At 51.1% G+C, this 14946-nt stretch overlaps 2 protein-coding genes across 2 annotated transcripts in view; one reads left to right on the top strand and one right to left on the bottom strand.

The window, feature by feature from the left end:
- The first annotated feature begins 4224 nt into the window (after positions 1–4224).
- Positions 4225–14946, top strand: part of LOC101951584 (butyrophilin subfamily 2 member A1-like) — a 51949-nt gene continuing 41227 nt past the window's right edge. Inside the window, exon 1 of the mRNA XM_008177068.4 lies at positions 4225–4451. The gene's annotated coding sequence lies outside the window, so the exon portion shown is untranslated. The remainder of the gene's footprint in view (positions 4452–14946) is intronic.
- Positions 10201–12600, bottom strand: LOC135977270 (myb/SANT-like DNA-binding domain-containing protein 1). The gene is made up of 2 exons (XM_065577198.1): positions 11630–12600; positions 10201–10635 (listed from the first exon to the last, which is right to left on the bottom strand). Exons 1-2 carry the CDS (start codon positions 12231–12233, stop codon positions 10397–10399), a joined length of 843 nt encoding a protein of 280 aa, XP_065433270.1. The 5' UTR covers positions 12234–12600; the 3' UTR covers positions 10201–10396.

The raw sequence follows: 14946 nt of genomic DNA, 5'->3' as shown, positions 1-14946 counted from the left end.
CAAGAAAATAGCATATAACCTGGGCCCTTGTTAGACCCTGGTTAGGCCACCTCCCTAAGAAGAGCATCACAAACCCTGTGCAGGGAGAGGGCTAAGTCTTCTGGAGACGGCTGGAGACAGATGAAAGAACCAAGAAACAGGTTCCAGACCCAGATGGGTTTTCCAATGAGGCCTGAGAGCAACAGGAAGGATGGGGGTGGGGCTGGTAGCTAGGGGTCTCCAGGATATCATTCTGAGGAATGACTGTATCACTCTGAGACAAAATTCAGTCCCTATTTCTGTACCAGATGAGGATTCAAACCAAGTGAGCCAGAAGGCTCAGAAAGGAGGTGTGGATGAAAATGCAAATAGCTCGGCTGGCAGGGAGAAGGGGGTGTTTTTCCCCCTTGCTTGCAACGCACAGGAAAGGCTGTTAAGCTCAGGACACCTTTGTGTCTGTAACCAGACACCTGATCTGAATGGGCCAGAGGAATGGCCCCCACCCAGCTCCACAGTGGAAATGTGGGAGTCACACTGGCTCAAATGCTGTGACCAAGGGAGCGAGCTCACAGCCTACTCTCACTGGGGAAGTAGAGGCAGAGCTGAGCACGGTGGTAGCTGAGACCCCAGCTGAGCGTGGGGAGACAAGGGCCAGGAAAGATGACTGCCAGACATGTTTGCTCTCTCCAGGAGTGGGAGAAGCCCCAGAGAAGCTAAAGCAGCTGGAAGGTCACTGCTGGAAACAGAGACTATGTTGGAGAATGGTTGTGGCCATGGCGGGTTCTCTTAACCAAAAGAAACTGAATGACAGCCCACCAGGGAGGGGTGGAGGGAGGGAAGCTGAGCGAGGACTCTGTCACTCCAAGAGGGGACATGGGCTCCCTGCATACGCACAGCCCTGGGGTTGGGACACGACTCCAGAGAGGGGCTGCCAATGTTCAGGACTACCCTGCACCCCTGCCTCACCAGATCCTTGGAAACCCGGGTCAAGGGGTCACTTTCTACACCAGCTTAGGGGCCAGAGCACCCCAGGCTGCAGCCAAGATGGCTGACATATGGAGTAATCTGGGCTCACTGCCCTCCTGACTCCCTGGCAAATGAGAGGGAGGCGGGAGTGGCAGTCCAGATTGAAACCCAAAGGTTTTGGGGTGGCAAAAGGGCATGGGGCTGAATGAAAACTCCTCATGTGCACCTTGCTAGTGTCATCGAGCAGACCAGACCTAAGGGAGGACGTGCCACTGCACTGAACTGTCTTGGAAACTGTGAGCTTGATTGATTAACAACTGCGCTATGGGAATCTTGGAAGTGCTTGGGAGGTGTCAAAGTTAGACTCAGGACTCACAGTTTGTCAGACCACTTTGTTTTATTAGCACAGCGCTCTGCTAATAACACCCAGATAATGTGAGCACCCTCCAAGACCCACACTACCTTATTTTATACAGATAAAAAGGGTGCGAACTTAACAAGAGAACAAAGAAAGCAGAACTGACAAGTTTACCCAAGGCTAGACATACATATTCAATTTTCTTACTAACTTTTACAGATCTCCGGCTGATGTTTCACCATTAGCTTAAGCGGACTCATTGTTTATGCCTTAATGTTCCTTTTCCTGACACCTGTATTTCAGTATTCCTTATTTCTGCTTAAAGGTACATACAGCATTTCTTTAATCCATTCTATTTTTACAATATAATTCATTCTACTTTCACAGAGGACAGCTACCAAGGAGACTGGAAAGATGCTGTGACGTCTATGGATAACAATTGTGATTCAAACTTCCCCAGGTCCCTGGTTAATGTGACCCTGCTCAGTTCAGTCTCAAAGGGGGAAGAGCTGTAATGAAGTGGGAATTTTTCTGTAATAATTTTATGAATTCTATGCGTGCCTCAGTTTACCCAGTATGCTGCATTGTTACCCAGTGGAGTGAAAAATGACTTTTTGCTCTCAGGACAGGCTTAAAGAAGTAAATGTGGATGTCACCTAGCTTTTTCTGGGCCTTAATCCCCATACTAATGGAGCAGTTGAGAAGAAGATGGCAAACCCAATTGCCTGGACATTGACACCTAGCAACAAATGACCCAGAGGGAGATGCTGTCCTGGAGTCATTCAGCCCAGGACTGCGACTTGAACTGTGCATTTTGGGATTGTCCTGCCCAATTTGGGACAGGTGGTCACCCTGGTTTATTAGTCAATGCTCTGAATGTCATTGCAAATGCTTGGTGAGATGCCCTAATCACTGAAGCGTGGACAAATCTGTCTCAGTCTGGCTTAGCCTATCTCAGCTGGATTCGCTGAACAGGGCTCCCGGTGTGAAGCAGGAGTGCTGAAGGTCCAGAGGTCCAGTCACAGGAGGCAGTGAAACCGCGTGTCTTACCCTGAAGGAAGAATGAGACCTCTAGGGAGTCTGGCATATCAAAGGGCCTCCTGAGAGACTGTTCCAAAGCCAGAGTGTAGCACCAATCCTATGGATCCATGACAATAGATGAGGGGATATCAGGGCAGATCTGTGCAGTGACCCCTGCTTGCTGCAGCAGGAGGCAGTCTGGGGTCTTTCCATGTAGCCCCAGCCTCTCTGCCAGGGCCCAGTTGACCCTTTGGCTCCTCCCTCCCAAGGAGCCACTGAGATGGGTTTTTGCCATAGGTGCTGGAGACTGGGGAGGGGGCCCCCACTTTTGAGACCCTGAACATGACACTCTTCAACTGAGGGTTTACAATAAAATGTTATGTAAAGCACGGAGGGAAATGTCACTTCAGATATGCTTATTTACATATGTGTTTCAATATAAAATAATGTTTAAAAAGACAAAATCCATGTGTCAGCATGAAGGATTGAGTACCTACATGAAGGAGAGAAACTATGCAGTAATGAAGCAGTATGTTTCCCCACATTCCTTCCTGCTTTTTAAAAAACTGAACAATTTAGTTAATGAGTTCTTTAGCAAAAAGCTAGACTTCTCCACAACTTACAACTGTCATTTTTATTTCAGTAGCCCTAAAACATGAATTTGCATTATTTTACATTTAAAGGTGTGTTTGTCAACTACAAAACTGGCAGGGGGCCTTTATGTAGGCCAAGCAAAGAGGGAGGGAAAACCTCTCTGTGCTCATACGACCCACCTGTGTGAAGGCCGGGCAGAGTATGGCTCTTGTTGTTTATTCCCCACTGTGGAAGGAGAATGTGGCATCTCAGAGAGTTTGTTTTATTTTGCACCAGAAAACTTGTGAATTACCTGGAACTGCAGGGAGGCCTTTCCTGCCTTGGTCAAGGACTACTGCTGAGGTCTGATTAGTTCTGCACCCCTCTGGCACACTGCTTCAGTCAGAAAAGTATAGTGCTTGTGGGGGCAGAAAGCCTTGGCATGTGTGTATGACAGAAATACAATTGATTGTTGTGACAGTGACTCTGAGCGAGCAGGGAAATGCCTTAAAAACTAAAGCTGTCACCACCTGTCAAGGCTCCTTCCCCACTCTGAACTTTAGGGTACAGATGTGGGGGCCTGCATGAAAACTTCTAAGCTTAATTACCAGCTTAGATCTGGTTTTGCTGCCATCACTCCCAATGGGCTAACTCCCTTCCCTGGTAAACACTGATCCAAAACCTCCTGGATCTTAAAACAAGGAAAAATCAATCAGGTTCTTAAAAAGAAGGCTTTTAATTAAAGAAAGAAAGGTAAAAATCATCTCTGTAAAATCAGGATGGAAAATAACTTTATAGGGTAATCAGATTCAAAGAGCCCAGAGGAACCCCCTCTAGCCTTAAGTTCAAAGCTACAGCAAACAGAGATAAACACTCTAGCAAAAGGTACATTTACAAGTTGAGAAAACAAAGATAAAACAAACACACCTTGCCTGGCTGTTTACTTACAAGTTTGAAATATGGGAGACTTATTCAGAAGATTTGGAGAGCATGGATTGATGTCTGGTCCCTCTTAGTCCCAAGAGCGAACAACCCCCAAAACAAAGAGCACAAACAAAAGCCTTCCCCTCCCCAAGATTTGAAAGTATCTTGTCCCCTTATTGGTCCTTTGGGTCAGGTGTCAGCCAGGTTACCTGAGCTTCTTAACCCTTTACAGGGGAAAGGATTTTGGAGTCTCTGGCCAGGAGGGATTTTATAGTATTGTACACAGAAGGACTGTTACCCTTCCCTTTATAGTTATGACACCACCCTAGGACTGTGTGTGTGTTTCTTTAAATCTTTTGTCTCTGTGTACCATAAATGAGATTCCTGTAATTTACCAGCGATGGTTTCACTTTCAGTTGGAAGCTGCTGGATGGAGAATGTTTCAGTTCAGATAAAATTGCTGTAAGTTAACCAGCAATAGCTGTATGAACAGACTGGAGTCAGACGTGCAATGCTACTGTAAATTCTGAGATGTTCACTTGCAATGCAGACCTGGCAATTCTGAAGCTGGGAGTCCTTCCTCCGCCACTAGTGCCAGCCTCTGCCCTTCCCTGTAGGATCCAGCAGTCAGGTGAGTGTCAGCCCTCAACTGCTCTGGGTGAAGCTCTGTTGTTCTTCATGGGAGCTGTTCCTATGGACAGGAGTCTGTCTGGGGCTTTCACTTTTCTGCTTTAAATATTGCTGCAGAAATGTCTAAGATGCTCAGAGATCTTTGTGGTCTCCTTTTCAATTACCCTGTAACACAGACTAAAATAGTGTCTATTTATTTGCTCTTCTGCATTATTTCCTGGCATTAGATTTACACTCCAGCACTCCTGCTCTGGTGACTTTCCTGTGAGCTGTCATCAGAGGAGTGTGTGCTCTCTTGTTCTCCTTTGCTGTTGACTGTGTGTATTTGCTGTCAGCTCACTCTAGTGAAGTTCTGCTCTAAGAGACTAAAAGAAAGGAAATGTTGTGGGCCTGATTCAAAAACGTTGGTGCAGGGAGGGGTTAATTTGAGCATGTTGGGCCATGAGGACCTTTCTATACCAGGGAAAGGGGAGAGTTATCCAGACATAGAGCCGGTGATGTTACTTCTGCTGTTCTCCAAAAGGTTCTCCCAGGAGAGGGTTCAGCTGTAACACCTCTAGAGCCCCATCAACAAGGGTCACTGAGTACAGGGGCTGAGCCAGTGCGTTCCCTGGCAGCCCTGGTCGTACCCACTTCCCTGGGCTGCACTGACCCTCAATGGCTGCCTGAGCATAGGGGAGATTAGAGGGCCTCAGTGCTGGGGTGTACTGAGATCTGACTGTGTTGGAATTGCCAGCTATCACTGTAAGGGTGTGTGGTGGGGAGCGAGGAATTCCCTGGTCATACTTGCAGGCTAGAGGGCTCTATAGATAAGCTTGTGACTGTGCCAGCAATCAGTTTGCAGACAGACAACTAAAAGTAAATTGGGGAGAGTTGTGCTTCTCTGTTTTAGGGAGCACCCTGCGTTGTCTCTCTTCTTAGTGTTGGGTTCTTGTGTGTTCTGAATTCTAAGAAAAAAAGTTGTTTTTATTTAACTTCTCTCTGTGTGTGCTGTGAACACAAGAAGTGCCACCGTAACCTAGATTCCTGGTAAACCTTCCACTATCATAGAATCATAGAATCATAGAATATCAGAGTTGGAAGGGACCTCAAGAGGTCATCTAGTCCAACCCGCTGCTCAAAGCAGGACCAAACCCAGCTAAATCATCCCAGCCAGGGCTTTGTCAAGCCGGGCCTTAAAAACCTCCAAGGAAGGAGATTCCACCACCTCCCTAGGTAACCCATTCCAGTTGGCTCATATCCAGCTTCTCTAGTGAAATAGTTTTTCCTGATATCCAACCTGGACCTCCCCCACTGCAACTTGAGACCATTGCTCCTTGTTCTGTCATCTGCCACCACTGAGATCAGCCGAGCTCCATCCTCTTTGGAACCCCCCTTCAGATAGTTGAAGGCTGCTATCAAATCCCCCCTCATTCTTCTCTTCTGGAGACTAAACAATCCTAGTTCCCTCAGCCTCTCCTCATAAGTCATGTGCTCCAGACCCCTAATCATTTTTGTTGCCCTCCGCTGGACTCTTTCCAATTTTTCCACATCCTTCTTGTAGTGTGGGGCCCAAAACTGGACACAGTATTCCAGATGAGGCCTCACCAATGTCGAATAAAGGGGAACGATCACGTTCCTCGATCTGCTGGCAATGCCCCTACTTATACAGCCCAAAATGCCGTTAGCCTTCTTGGCAACAAGAGCACACTGTTGACTCATATCCAGCTTCTCGTCCACTGTGACCCCTAGGTCCTTTTCAGCAGAACTGCTACCTAGCCATTCGGTCCCTAGTCTGTAGCAGTGCATGGGATTCTTCCGTCCTAAGTGCAGGACTCTGCACTTGTCCTTGTTGAACCTCATCAGGTTTTTTTCGGCCCAATCCTCTAATTTGTCTAGGTCCCTCTGTATCCGATCCCTACCCTCTAGTGTATCTACCACGTCTCCTAGTTTAGTGTCATCTGCAACAGGGCCGGCTTTAGCAAAAGCGGGGCCCGATTCCTGGGGGCGAGCCGCGCCGCGGGGGGGGAGCCGCGCCGTGGGGGGGGGGGAGAGACACGGGGAGACCCGAGCCGCACCGCGGGGGGAGGGACACGGGGAGACCCAAGCCGCGCCGCGGGGGGGACGGAGGGGGGGGGGGGACACGGGGAGACCCGAGCCGCGCCGCGGGGGGGACGGAGGGGGGGGGACACGGGGAGACCCGAGCCGCGCCGCGCCGGGGACGGGGGGGTCAGGGGGAAACCCGAGCCGCGCCGCGGGGGGGGGGGACACGGGGAGACCCGAGCCGCGCCACGGGGGGGACGGGGGGGACACGGGGAGACCCGAGCCGCGCCGCGGGGGGGACACGGGGGGACGGGGAGACCCGAGCCGCGGGGGGAGAGACGTGGGGAGACCCGAGCCGCGCCGCAGGGGGAGAGACACGGGGAAACCCGAGCCGCGCCGCGGGGGGAGCGACACGGGGAAACCCGCGCCGCGCCGCGGGGGGGGGACACGGGGAGACCCGAGCCGCGCCGTGCCGCGGGGGGGACGGGGGGGACACGGGGAGACCCGAGCTGTGCCGCGGGGGGACCTGAGCCGCGCCGCAGAAGCCGCGCGGGGGGGGGACCCGAGCCGCAGGGACCGGGCCGGGCCGGAGCCGCTGGGGCCTGCGGGAACGGGCCGCGCCTCCCCGGAGCCCTTCTCCCGCCCCCACTCCAGCTTACTTTGTGCTGCCGGCCCGCCCCTGCTTCCTCTCAGCAGGGGAGGGGGCGGAGCGTGCAGGGGAGGGGAGGAGGGGGAAGTGAGCTGGGGGCGGGGTGAACAGCTGCAGCGCGGGGCCCTCTTGGCGCGGGGCCCAATTCAGCCGAATCGGCTGAATCGGCCTAAAGCTGGCCCTGATCTGCAAACTTGCTGAGAGTGCAGTCCACACCATCCTCCAGATCATTAATAAAGATATTAAACAAAACCGGCCCCAGGACCAACCCTTGGGGCACTCCGCTTGAAACCTTTGCCAGGGTATCGGCTGGCATAAATCAGCCTGAGTCCTGGAGACATAGGCAGTAGCATCTCCAGAGTTAAGTCTGTAACTAAGTTTTTGTTTAAAACCAACTTTTTTCATCCTCTCTAAATTCCAAAAGATAAGTCAGCTCAGCCTGATTGTCAGGGGTGAGATCAAGTTACTGGGGAAACCTGCAGTTATTTGAACAAGGCATTGCTGAGCTAGGGCACCTTGATTGTGAGCTGATTTTTTTACCTACATTGAATGAAAAACAGTCGTCCTCTAGTGGGACACCTCTGATCCCCAAGGGAGGGAGAGCCCTTTATTCCTCCTGCCTCAGAGACTGGGTATGTCTACACTACGAGAGTAGTTCGATTTTACTTAAATCGAATTTTTGGAATCGATATTGCAAAGTCGAACATGTGTGTCCACACTAAGGACAGTAATTCGACTTTGTGAGTCCACAGTAATGGGGAAAGCGTCGACATTGGAAGCGGTGCACTGTGGGCAGCTATCCCACAGTTCCCGCACTCCCCGCTGCCCATTGGAATTCTGGGTGGAGCTGCAAATGCCTTCTGGGTAAAAAAAATGTCTCGAGGGTGCTTTTGGGTAACTGTCGTCATCCGTCCATCACTCCCGCCCTCCCTCCCTGAAAGCGCCGGCGGGAAATCAGTTTGCGCACTTTTCTAATCAGTGACAGCGCGGACGCCACAGCACTGCGAGCATGGAGCCCGCTGCGACCATCGCTGCAGTTGTGGCCGCTCTCAACGCCTCGCAGCTTATCATCCACCTTTCCCTGAGGCAGATGCAGATAAGTCAGGCGAGGAAGCTACGGCACCGCGGTGAGGGCCTGAAGTCTGAGAGTAGCACAGACCTCTCAGAAAGCACGGGACCCAGCGCCGAGGACATCATGGTGGTAATGGGTCATGTTGATGCCGTGGAACGGCGATTCTGGGCACGTGAAACAAGCACTGACTGGTGGGACCGCATAGTGCTGCAGGTCTGGGATGAATCCCAGTGGCTGCGAAACTTTCGCATGCGTAAGGGAACTTTCCTTGAACTTTGTGAGTTGCTGTCCCCTGCCCTGAAGCGCAATGACACCCGGATGCGAGCAGCCCTGACTGTCCAGAGGCGAGTGGCCATAGCCCTCTGGAAGCTTGCAACACCAGACAGCTACTGGTCAGTCGCGAACCACTTTGGCGTGGGCAAATCTACCGTGGGGGTTGTTGTGATGCAAGTAGCCAAGGCAATCGTTGATGTACTGCTGCCAAAGGTAGTGACCCTGGGAAACGTGGAGGCGATCATAGATGGCTTTGCAGCGATGGGATTCCCAAACTGCGGTGGGGCCATAGATGGAACTCACATCCCTATCCTGGCACCGGACCACCAGGCCAGCCAGTACATTAACAGAAAGGGCTACTTTTCCATGGTGCTGCAAGCACTGGTGGACCACAGGGGATGTTTTACGAACATCTACGTCGGATGGCCGGGCAAGGTTCATGACCCTCGTGTTTTCAGGAACTCTGGTCTGTTTAGACGGCTGCAGCAAGATATTTACTTCCCGGACCACAAAATAACTGTTGGGGATGTGGAGATGCCTATAAAAAGAAGAACAGGAGTACTTGTGGCACCTTACAGCCTACCCGCTAATGCCCTGGCTCATGAAGCCCTATACTGGCGCCCTGAACAGTGAAAAAGAACTCTTCAACTACCGGCCGAGCAAGTGCAGAATGCTGGTGGAGTGTGCTTTTGGCCGTCTCAAGGGGAGATGGAGAAGCTTACTGACTCGCTGTGATCTCAGCGAAACCAATATCCCCATTGTTATAGCAGCTTGCTGTGTGCTCCACAATCTCTGTGAGAGCAAGGGGGAGACCTTTATGGCGGGGTGGGAGGTTGAGGCAAATAGCCTGGCTTCTGATTACGCCCAGCCAGACAGCCGGGCGATTAGAAGAGACCAGCGGGACGCACTGTGCATCCGGGAGGCTTTGAAAGCTAGGTTCCTGACTGAGCAGGGTAACCTGTGACTTTTAAGTTACTGTACAGAGAAGCTGAACCAGCCCCCGTTTCTTTACCCAGTTAATGTTGACTATCCTCTCCAGTTACATACCCCCTTCACCCCCTTGCAACACTCGTTTAGAAATAAAATCACTTCTACTTTGTTAATGAACACCGTTTTCTTTATTACTGTTTTTGCGGGAATGTTTTAAAACTGGGACGTAGACTCTGGTGGGGAGCGGGTGTAGTGTACTGACGCAAATGAAGCTTCTAAACTCCAGGATTGACAGGCTCCGCTGTGATGGACTGGTTGTTTCAACGGAGCCTGTCACCCCTCCTGATCGGGACTGTGTGTATGGGGGGGCGATGTGACTTTGTGGCGGGGGGAGGACGGTTACAGATCCCCTGCTGCGTGGCTCTGTGATCCAGGATAAGGACCGCCGCTTAAGATCTGTAAGTGCCCTCCCCCGCCACAAAGTCACAGAGCAACCCACCCCCCACCACAGAACATGAAAACCACCTCCCAGACTGACCAGGGTAACTAGTCACTGCACTGTGTATGTGCCCTGCTGCTGGACCTGCCCCCGCCTATGTACCCTGCCAAAGGTGACTGTCCTGTCCAATTATCAACCCCCTTCCCCCCCTCCTCCAAAAGAACATGATGGAAACAGTAATTAACAGAAACATATTTTTTATTATCAACTACACATGGAACTGGGAGGTGAAACTTGGACGGGGGCTTGTGTGAGGCGGGAAGGGAAAAACTTGTCAAATTTTGGGGAATGAGAGCCTTCTACTACTTGAGCTCTCTGCAGGGGTGGAGTGAGAGTTAGCACGGACTCTGCCGCCCCTCCTTCTTTGGACTTTGGGTGAGGGGGGTATGGGACTTGGTGGCGGGGGAGGGCGGTTAGAGATAGACTGCAGCGGGGCTCTGTCCTCCTGCCTCCATTCCTGCAGAACATCCACAAGGCGCCAGAGCGTGTCCGTTTGCTCCCTCAGTAGTCCAAGCAGCATTTGAATCGCCTGCTGCGCCACCTCTCCTCCCGATCCATGTTTGCTTGGTGCATTTGGGACAAGTTCTCCCGCCACTGGGTCTGCTGTGCTGCCTGGGCTCGGGAGCAGCCCATAAGCTCCGAGAACATGTCCTCCCGTGTCCTCTTCTTCCTACGCCTAATCTGCGCTAGCCTCTGGGAGTGTGATGCCAGGCTAGGTTGTGAGACAGTCGCAGATGTGGCTGTGGGAATGGGAAAAAGGGAGTGAATTCCTCAGAAAGATAAATGTAGTTGTGAACAAAGAACATAGTCTTTCTCTGTGAACAAGACCATGCACAGCACCTATCACATGCGCACTCAGCACAAGGTCGAATTCTCGGCCTTCGCATTCAGTGCCTGGGGTCTTGCACAGCAGATCTGAGAAGCGGGGCAGGACACCGGAATTTCTGTAGCAGGCAGACATGGTAAGCTGTAGACTTGTGGCAGCTTAAAACTTTAATATTTGCAATGGCCTCATTTCACATTGAAAGCAATGTCAGTCCCTGCTGCCAGCAATCCGGCAAGCAGGAACTCTGCCCCTGTCCCACCCCCTTGCGGCTGTCCCCGGGAATGATCCCTGTAGGCTGCCCCTCTCCCGCCTCCACCGCGTGGCCGCAAACCAGCGGTTACAGTTCTGTAAAGGAACGGGCAAGCAGTCCCAACACTAACATTCCCCTACCTAATTCAAAGCAGGTCACCATGAGCGACATCACCCTGATGAGGATCTCAGACAGCGAGAAAGAAAGAATGCTTCGGGAAAGCCTCCAAAGACCAGGGCCGTATGCCTCCCTGCTGTGCAGAGCAATGATTCCCGAGTACTTGATTGTCTCGTGGCGCGGCAACGTGTCATACTACGGAGGACCCAATAAGGCCGCTCTCCCCAGGAACCTGATGCAACGGCTTTCCAATTACCTCCAGGAGAGCTTCATCGAGATGTCCCAGGAGGATTTCTGCTCTATCCCCGGACATATAGACCGCATTTTACTCTAGCTGCACTGGCAGTGACTAAACAGTAGAGCGGCTTGGGCAGAACAATCATGCTAAACCGGACATTGCTAGATTTTTTTTCAATAGTTGCACTGCCCAGGACTGAAACGTTAAGCGCCTAGGGCAAACTAATCATGAGAAACCCATTGTTGTTTTGGTTAATATTCCTGTTCTGTTACAAATAAATGTTTAGATGTTTACAACACTTACTGGCTGATCCTTCCCCAGATTCTGTGTCCGGGGTAACGGCTGGGGACGGTTGGTAGGGGATCTCTGTAAGGGTGATGAAGAGATCCTGGCTGTCGGGGAAATCAGCGTTGTAAGCGCTGTCGACTGCCTCGTCCTCCTCATCTCCTTCCTCATCTTCCCCGTCCGCTAACATGTCCGAGGAACCAGCTGTGGACAATATCCCATCCTCAGAGTCCACGGTCAGTGGTGGGGTAGTGGTGGCGGCCGCACCTAGGATGGAATGCAGTGCCTCGTAGAAACGGGATGTCTGGGGATGGGATCCGGAGCGTCCGTTTGCCTCTTTGGTCTTCTGGTAACCTTGTCTCAGCTCCTTGATTTTCACGCGGCACTGCGTTGCATCCCGGCTGTATCCTCTCTCTGACATGTCTTTAGAGATCTTCTCGTAGATCTTTGCATTCCGTTTCTTGGAGCGCAGCTCGGAAAGCACAGACTCATCGCCCCACACAGCGATCAGATCCAAGACTTCCCGATCAGTCCATGCTGGGGCCCTCTTTCTATTCTGAGATTGCACGGCCATCACTGCTGGAGAGCTCTGCATCGTTGCCAGTGCTGCTGAGCTCGCCATGATGTCCAGACAGGAAATGAGATTCAAACTGGCCAGACAGGAAAAGGAATTCAAATTCAAATTTTCCCGGGGCTTTTCCTGTGTGGCTGGTCAGAGCATCCGAGCTCGGACTGCTGTCCAGAGCGTCAACAGAGTGGTGCACTGTGGGATAGCTCCTGGAGCTATTAGCGTCGATTTCCATTCACACCTAGCCTAATTCGACATGGCCATGTCGAATTTAGCGCTACTCCCCTCGTCGGGGAGGAGTACAGAAGTCGAATTAAAGAGACCTCTATGTCGAACTAAATAGCTTCGCGGTGTGGACGGGTGCAGGGTTAATTCGATGTAACGGCGCTAACTTCGACATAAACGCCTAGTGTAGACCAGGCCTCAGTGACTCAAGCTAGGACCAATGAGCCCTGAGATCTTTGCACATGTGTCTCCCTCTGGTGTCTGGAGGCATGCTGGCCAATACTGTCTCATGTTTCCTAGGGCTCCCCCATTGGTTTAGTCTGGCAAATGGGTGACACAGTGAAGGACAGGAGAGACACAAACTCACAGCAATGGACTTCCACTGCTGAGATCTTCTGTCTGGGACCTAAACCAAGGGCCAGAATTGAAAATATGAAGCTATTAGACCTCATTTCTTGAACCACAGAATGAGAAGGCCCAGAGCTAATCCTAAATTCTGCAGAACCTCAGCTCTCCCCCGCCCCCAACAATTACGTTTAAACCTGAGCATTAACTATTTCACTGCTGTCCATTTTAGTAGCTGGTCTAGGGTAGAGGGTGGGAAGGCAACCTTGCGAGTGAAGTGGGTGTAGCTGAGGGGAAAGAAATGCCAAGGGAAGACAGGAAGAGGCAGGGGAGAAAAAGGAAAGCAGGGAAAACAGGAGGATGGGAAAGGAAGAGGAACAAAGGACAGAGAGAATGGTGGTCACAGTGGTGAGCATTTTCCCCACTGAGTGATGCTGACTGCGATAACAAGGCCCTGGAGAAGTAACATGGTGATGATAATGAACAGGGAATTTACTCTATTACTGCTCTTAATCTCCCATGGAGGTTAGTGAAGGTGCCACTTTGGAATGAGGAGAGTGGTGAGCACTAAATCGACGCCCTGGCCCAGAGATCATAATAAAATGGAATTTGGCCCCCTGCACAGAATAAGTTTAACATCCCTGGGCTAGAGGGAGGTGTACTGGGCTGGGAGCCAGGAGACCATGTGGTCTAGTCTCACCTCTTCCACTCACTGGTGTTAACAGTTCTCTGCACTTCACAGTATTATTATTGATCAAGGCGTCATGTCCCTACAGGAGATCATCAAGGATCCTTGTTCCCCCTCTAACAGATGAGGTAACAGTGGACCTGAAAATGAGATATTGCACAAGCGCAGTTCTAGTAGAGTTAGGATCAGGACAGGACTCTCCCATATGGCCACAGTGTCTCTCAGACTGACTGAGCCAAATCTGTGTGCTTAGCTCTGCCCAGCCACCTCTGCTAAGCGCTGTGAGACACACAGACCTATTTACCTAGCACATCCTATAATGTGATAGAACATCTGTGTAGGGAATGAGGAGGAGGCTGCAGGCCCTACTGTCCAGGCTGTGAGGAACTGTGGTCCAGCAGCTGTGGGGAAAGTGGTGGTTGTAGTTGTCAGCAGGGGCGGCAGGTTTGTATAATTTTTGGTGGTGCCCAGAACAGGTCCAAGTCCCCTCTCCCCTGACCTCCCTTGTAAGCCAATATACAGTAACTCCTCACTTAAAGTCGTCCTGGTTAACGTTGTTTTGTTGTTATGTTGCAGATCAATTAGAGCAGTGGCTCTCAAACTTTTTTTTCCATGGACCACTTGAAAATTGCGTGAGCTTATGCTCAAATACATTTGTTAGTCTCTGAGGTGCCACAAGTACTCCTGTTCTTTTTGCGGATACAGACTAACACGGCTGCTACTCTGAAACTTGAAAATTGCTGCGGGTCTCAGCAGACCACTTAATGATCTTTCCAAATGTTGTTTGTACCGTTAGCTAACTATTGTAAAGCGCTTTGGATAAAAGTGCTATATTAAAAAAAAACCCTTAATAATAATTAACTTTTTTTTGTTCTACACATAAAAGCACACAACTCATATTTTAATATCAGTAGTCTTAACCTTTCTAATGTGATGGATGTGCCCTCTCTCCCTCACTGCGGCAGTTCCCAAGCTGGGCCTGGGAAGCGGGGGGGTCTCTCCCTCTCTCCCCTGCCACAGCAGCCCCTGAGCTTGGGCTGGAAAGGAGTGGGGTCTCTCCCCTGCCACAGCAGCCACAGAGTTGAAGCTGGGGAGGAAGGGGGTCTCTCCCATCAGCCGCAGCCCTGGAGCCTCTTTCTTTGGCTGCCGTAGCCCTGCATGTCCCAAATTCCCCCCCATCCCCTCTTCTCACCCCATTGCCCCCTCCCACCTAGCCCCTATTCCTCCCCAAGCCACCACGTCATAGCGCAGTGGTTTGAGCATCACACCCATAAGATCTTTTTGAGCTACAGCATTCTTTTTGAAAGATACTCAGTCTTGACTTAAAGACTACAAGTGATGGAGTGTCCACCATGTTCCTAGGTAATCCTTTCATTGGTCAGTTGCCCTCATGTTGTTACTTAGACAGTGACCAGGTCAGCTCGTAACCTTGCTTTGGATAAATTTAGTAGATTGAGATTCTTATGTTTCTCTTACTACTGTGACCAAGTATGAGAGGGGTAGCCGTGT

The sequence above is a fragment of the Chrysemys picta genome, chromosome 23 (assembly GCF_011386835.1).
Source record: "Chrysemys picta bellii isolate R12L10 chromosome 23, ASM1138683v2, whole genome shotgun sequence".
Taxonomy (NCBI): Eukaryota; Metazoa; Chordata; order Testudines; family Emydidae; genus Chrysemys; species Chrysemys picta.
Note: the sequence above shows the minus strand (reverse complement) of the source record. Positions and strands in the feature narration are given on the sequence as shown.

What these genes read in the sequence shown, in the direction of transcription:
- LOC135977270 (XM_065577198.1), bottom strand. Translation starts at nt 12,233, where the DNA reads ATGGCGAGCTCAGCAGCACTGGCAACGATGCAGAGCTCTCCAGCAGTG. An exon ending in ATCTGGGGAAGGATCAGCCA is followed by an intron (nt 10,636 to 11,629) that starts GTAAGTGTTGTA and finishes CCATTCCCACAG; the next exon opens with CCACATCTGCGACTGTCTCA.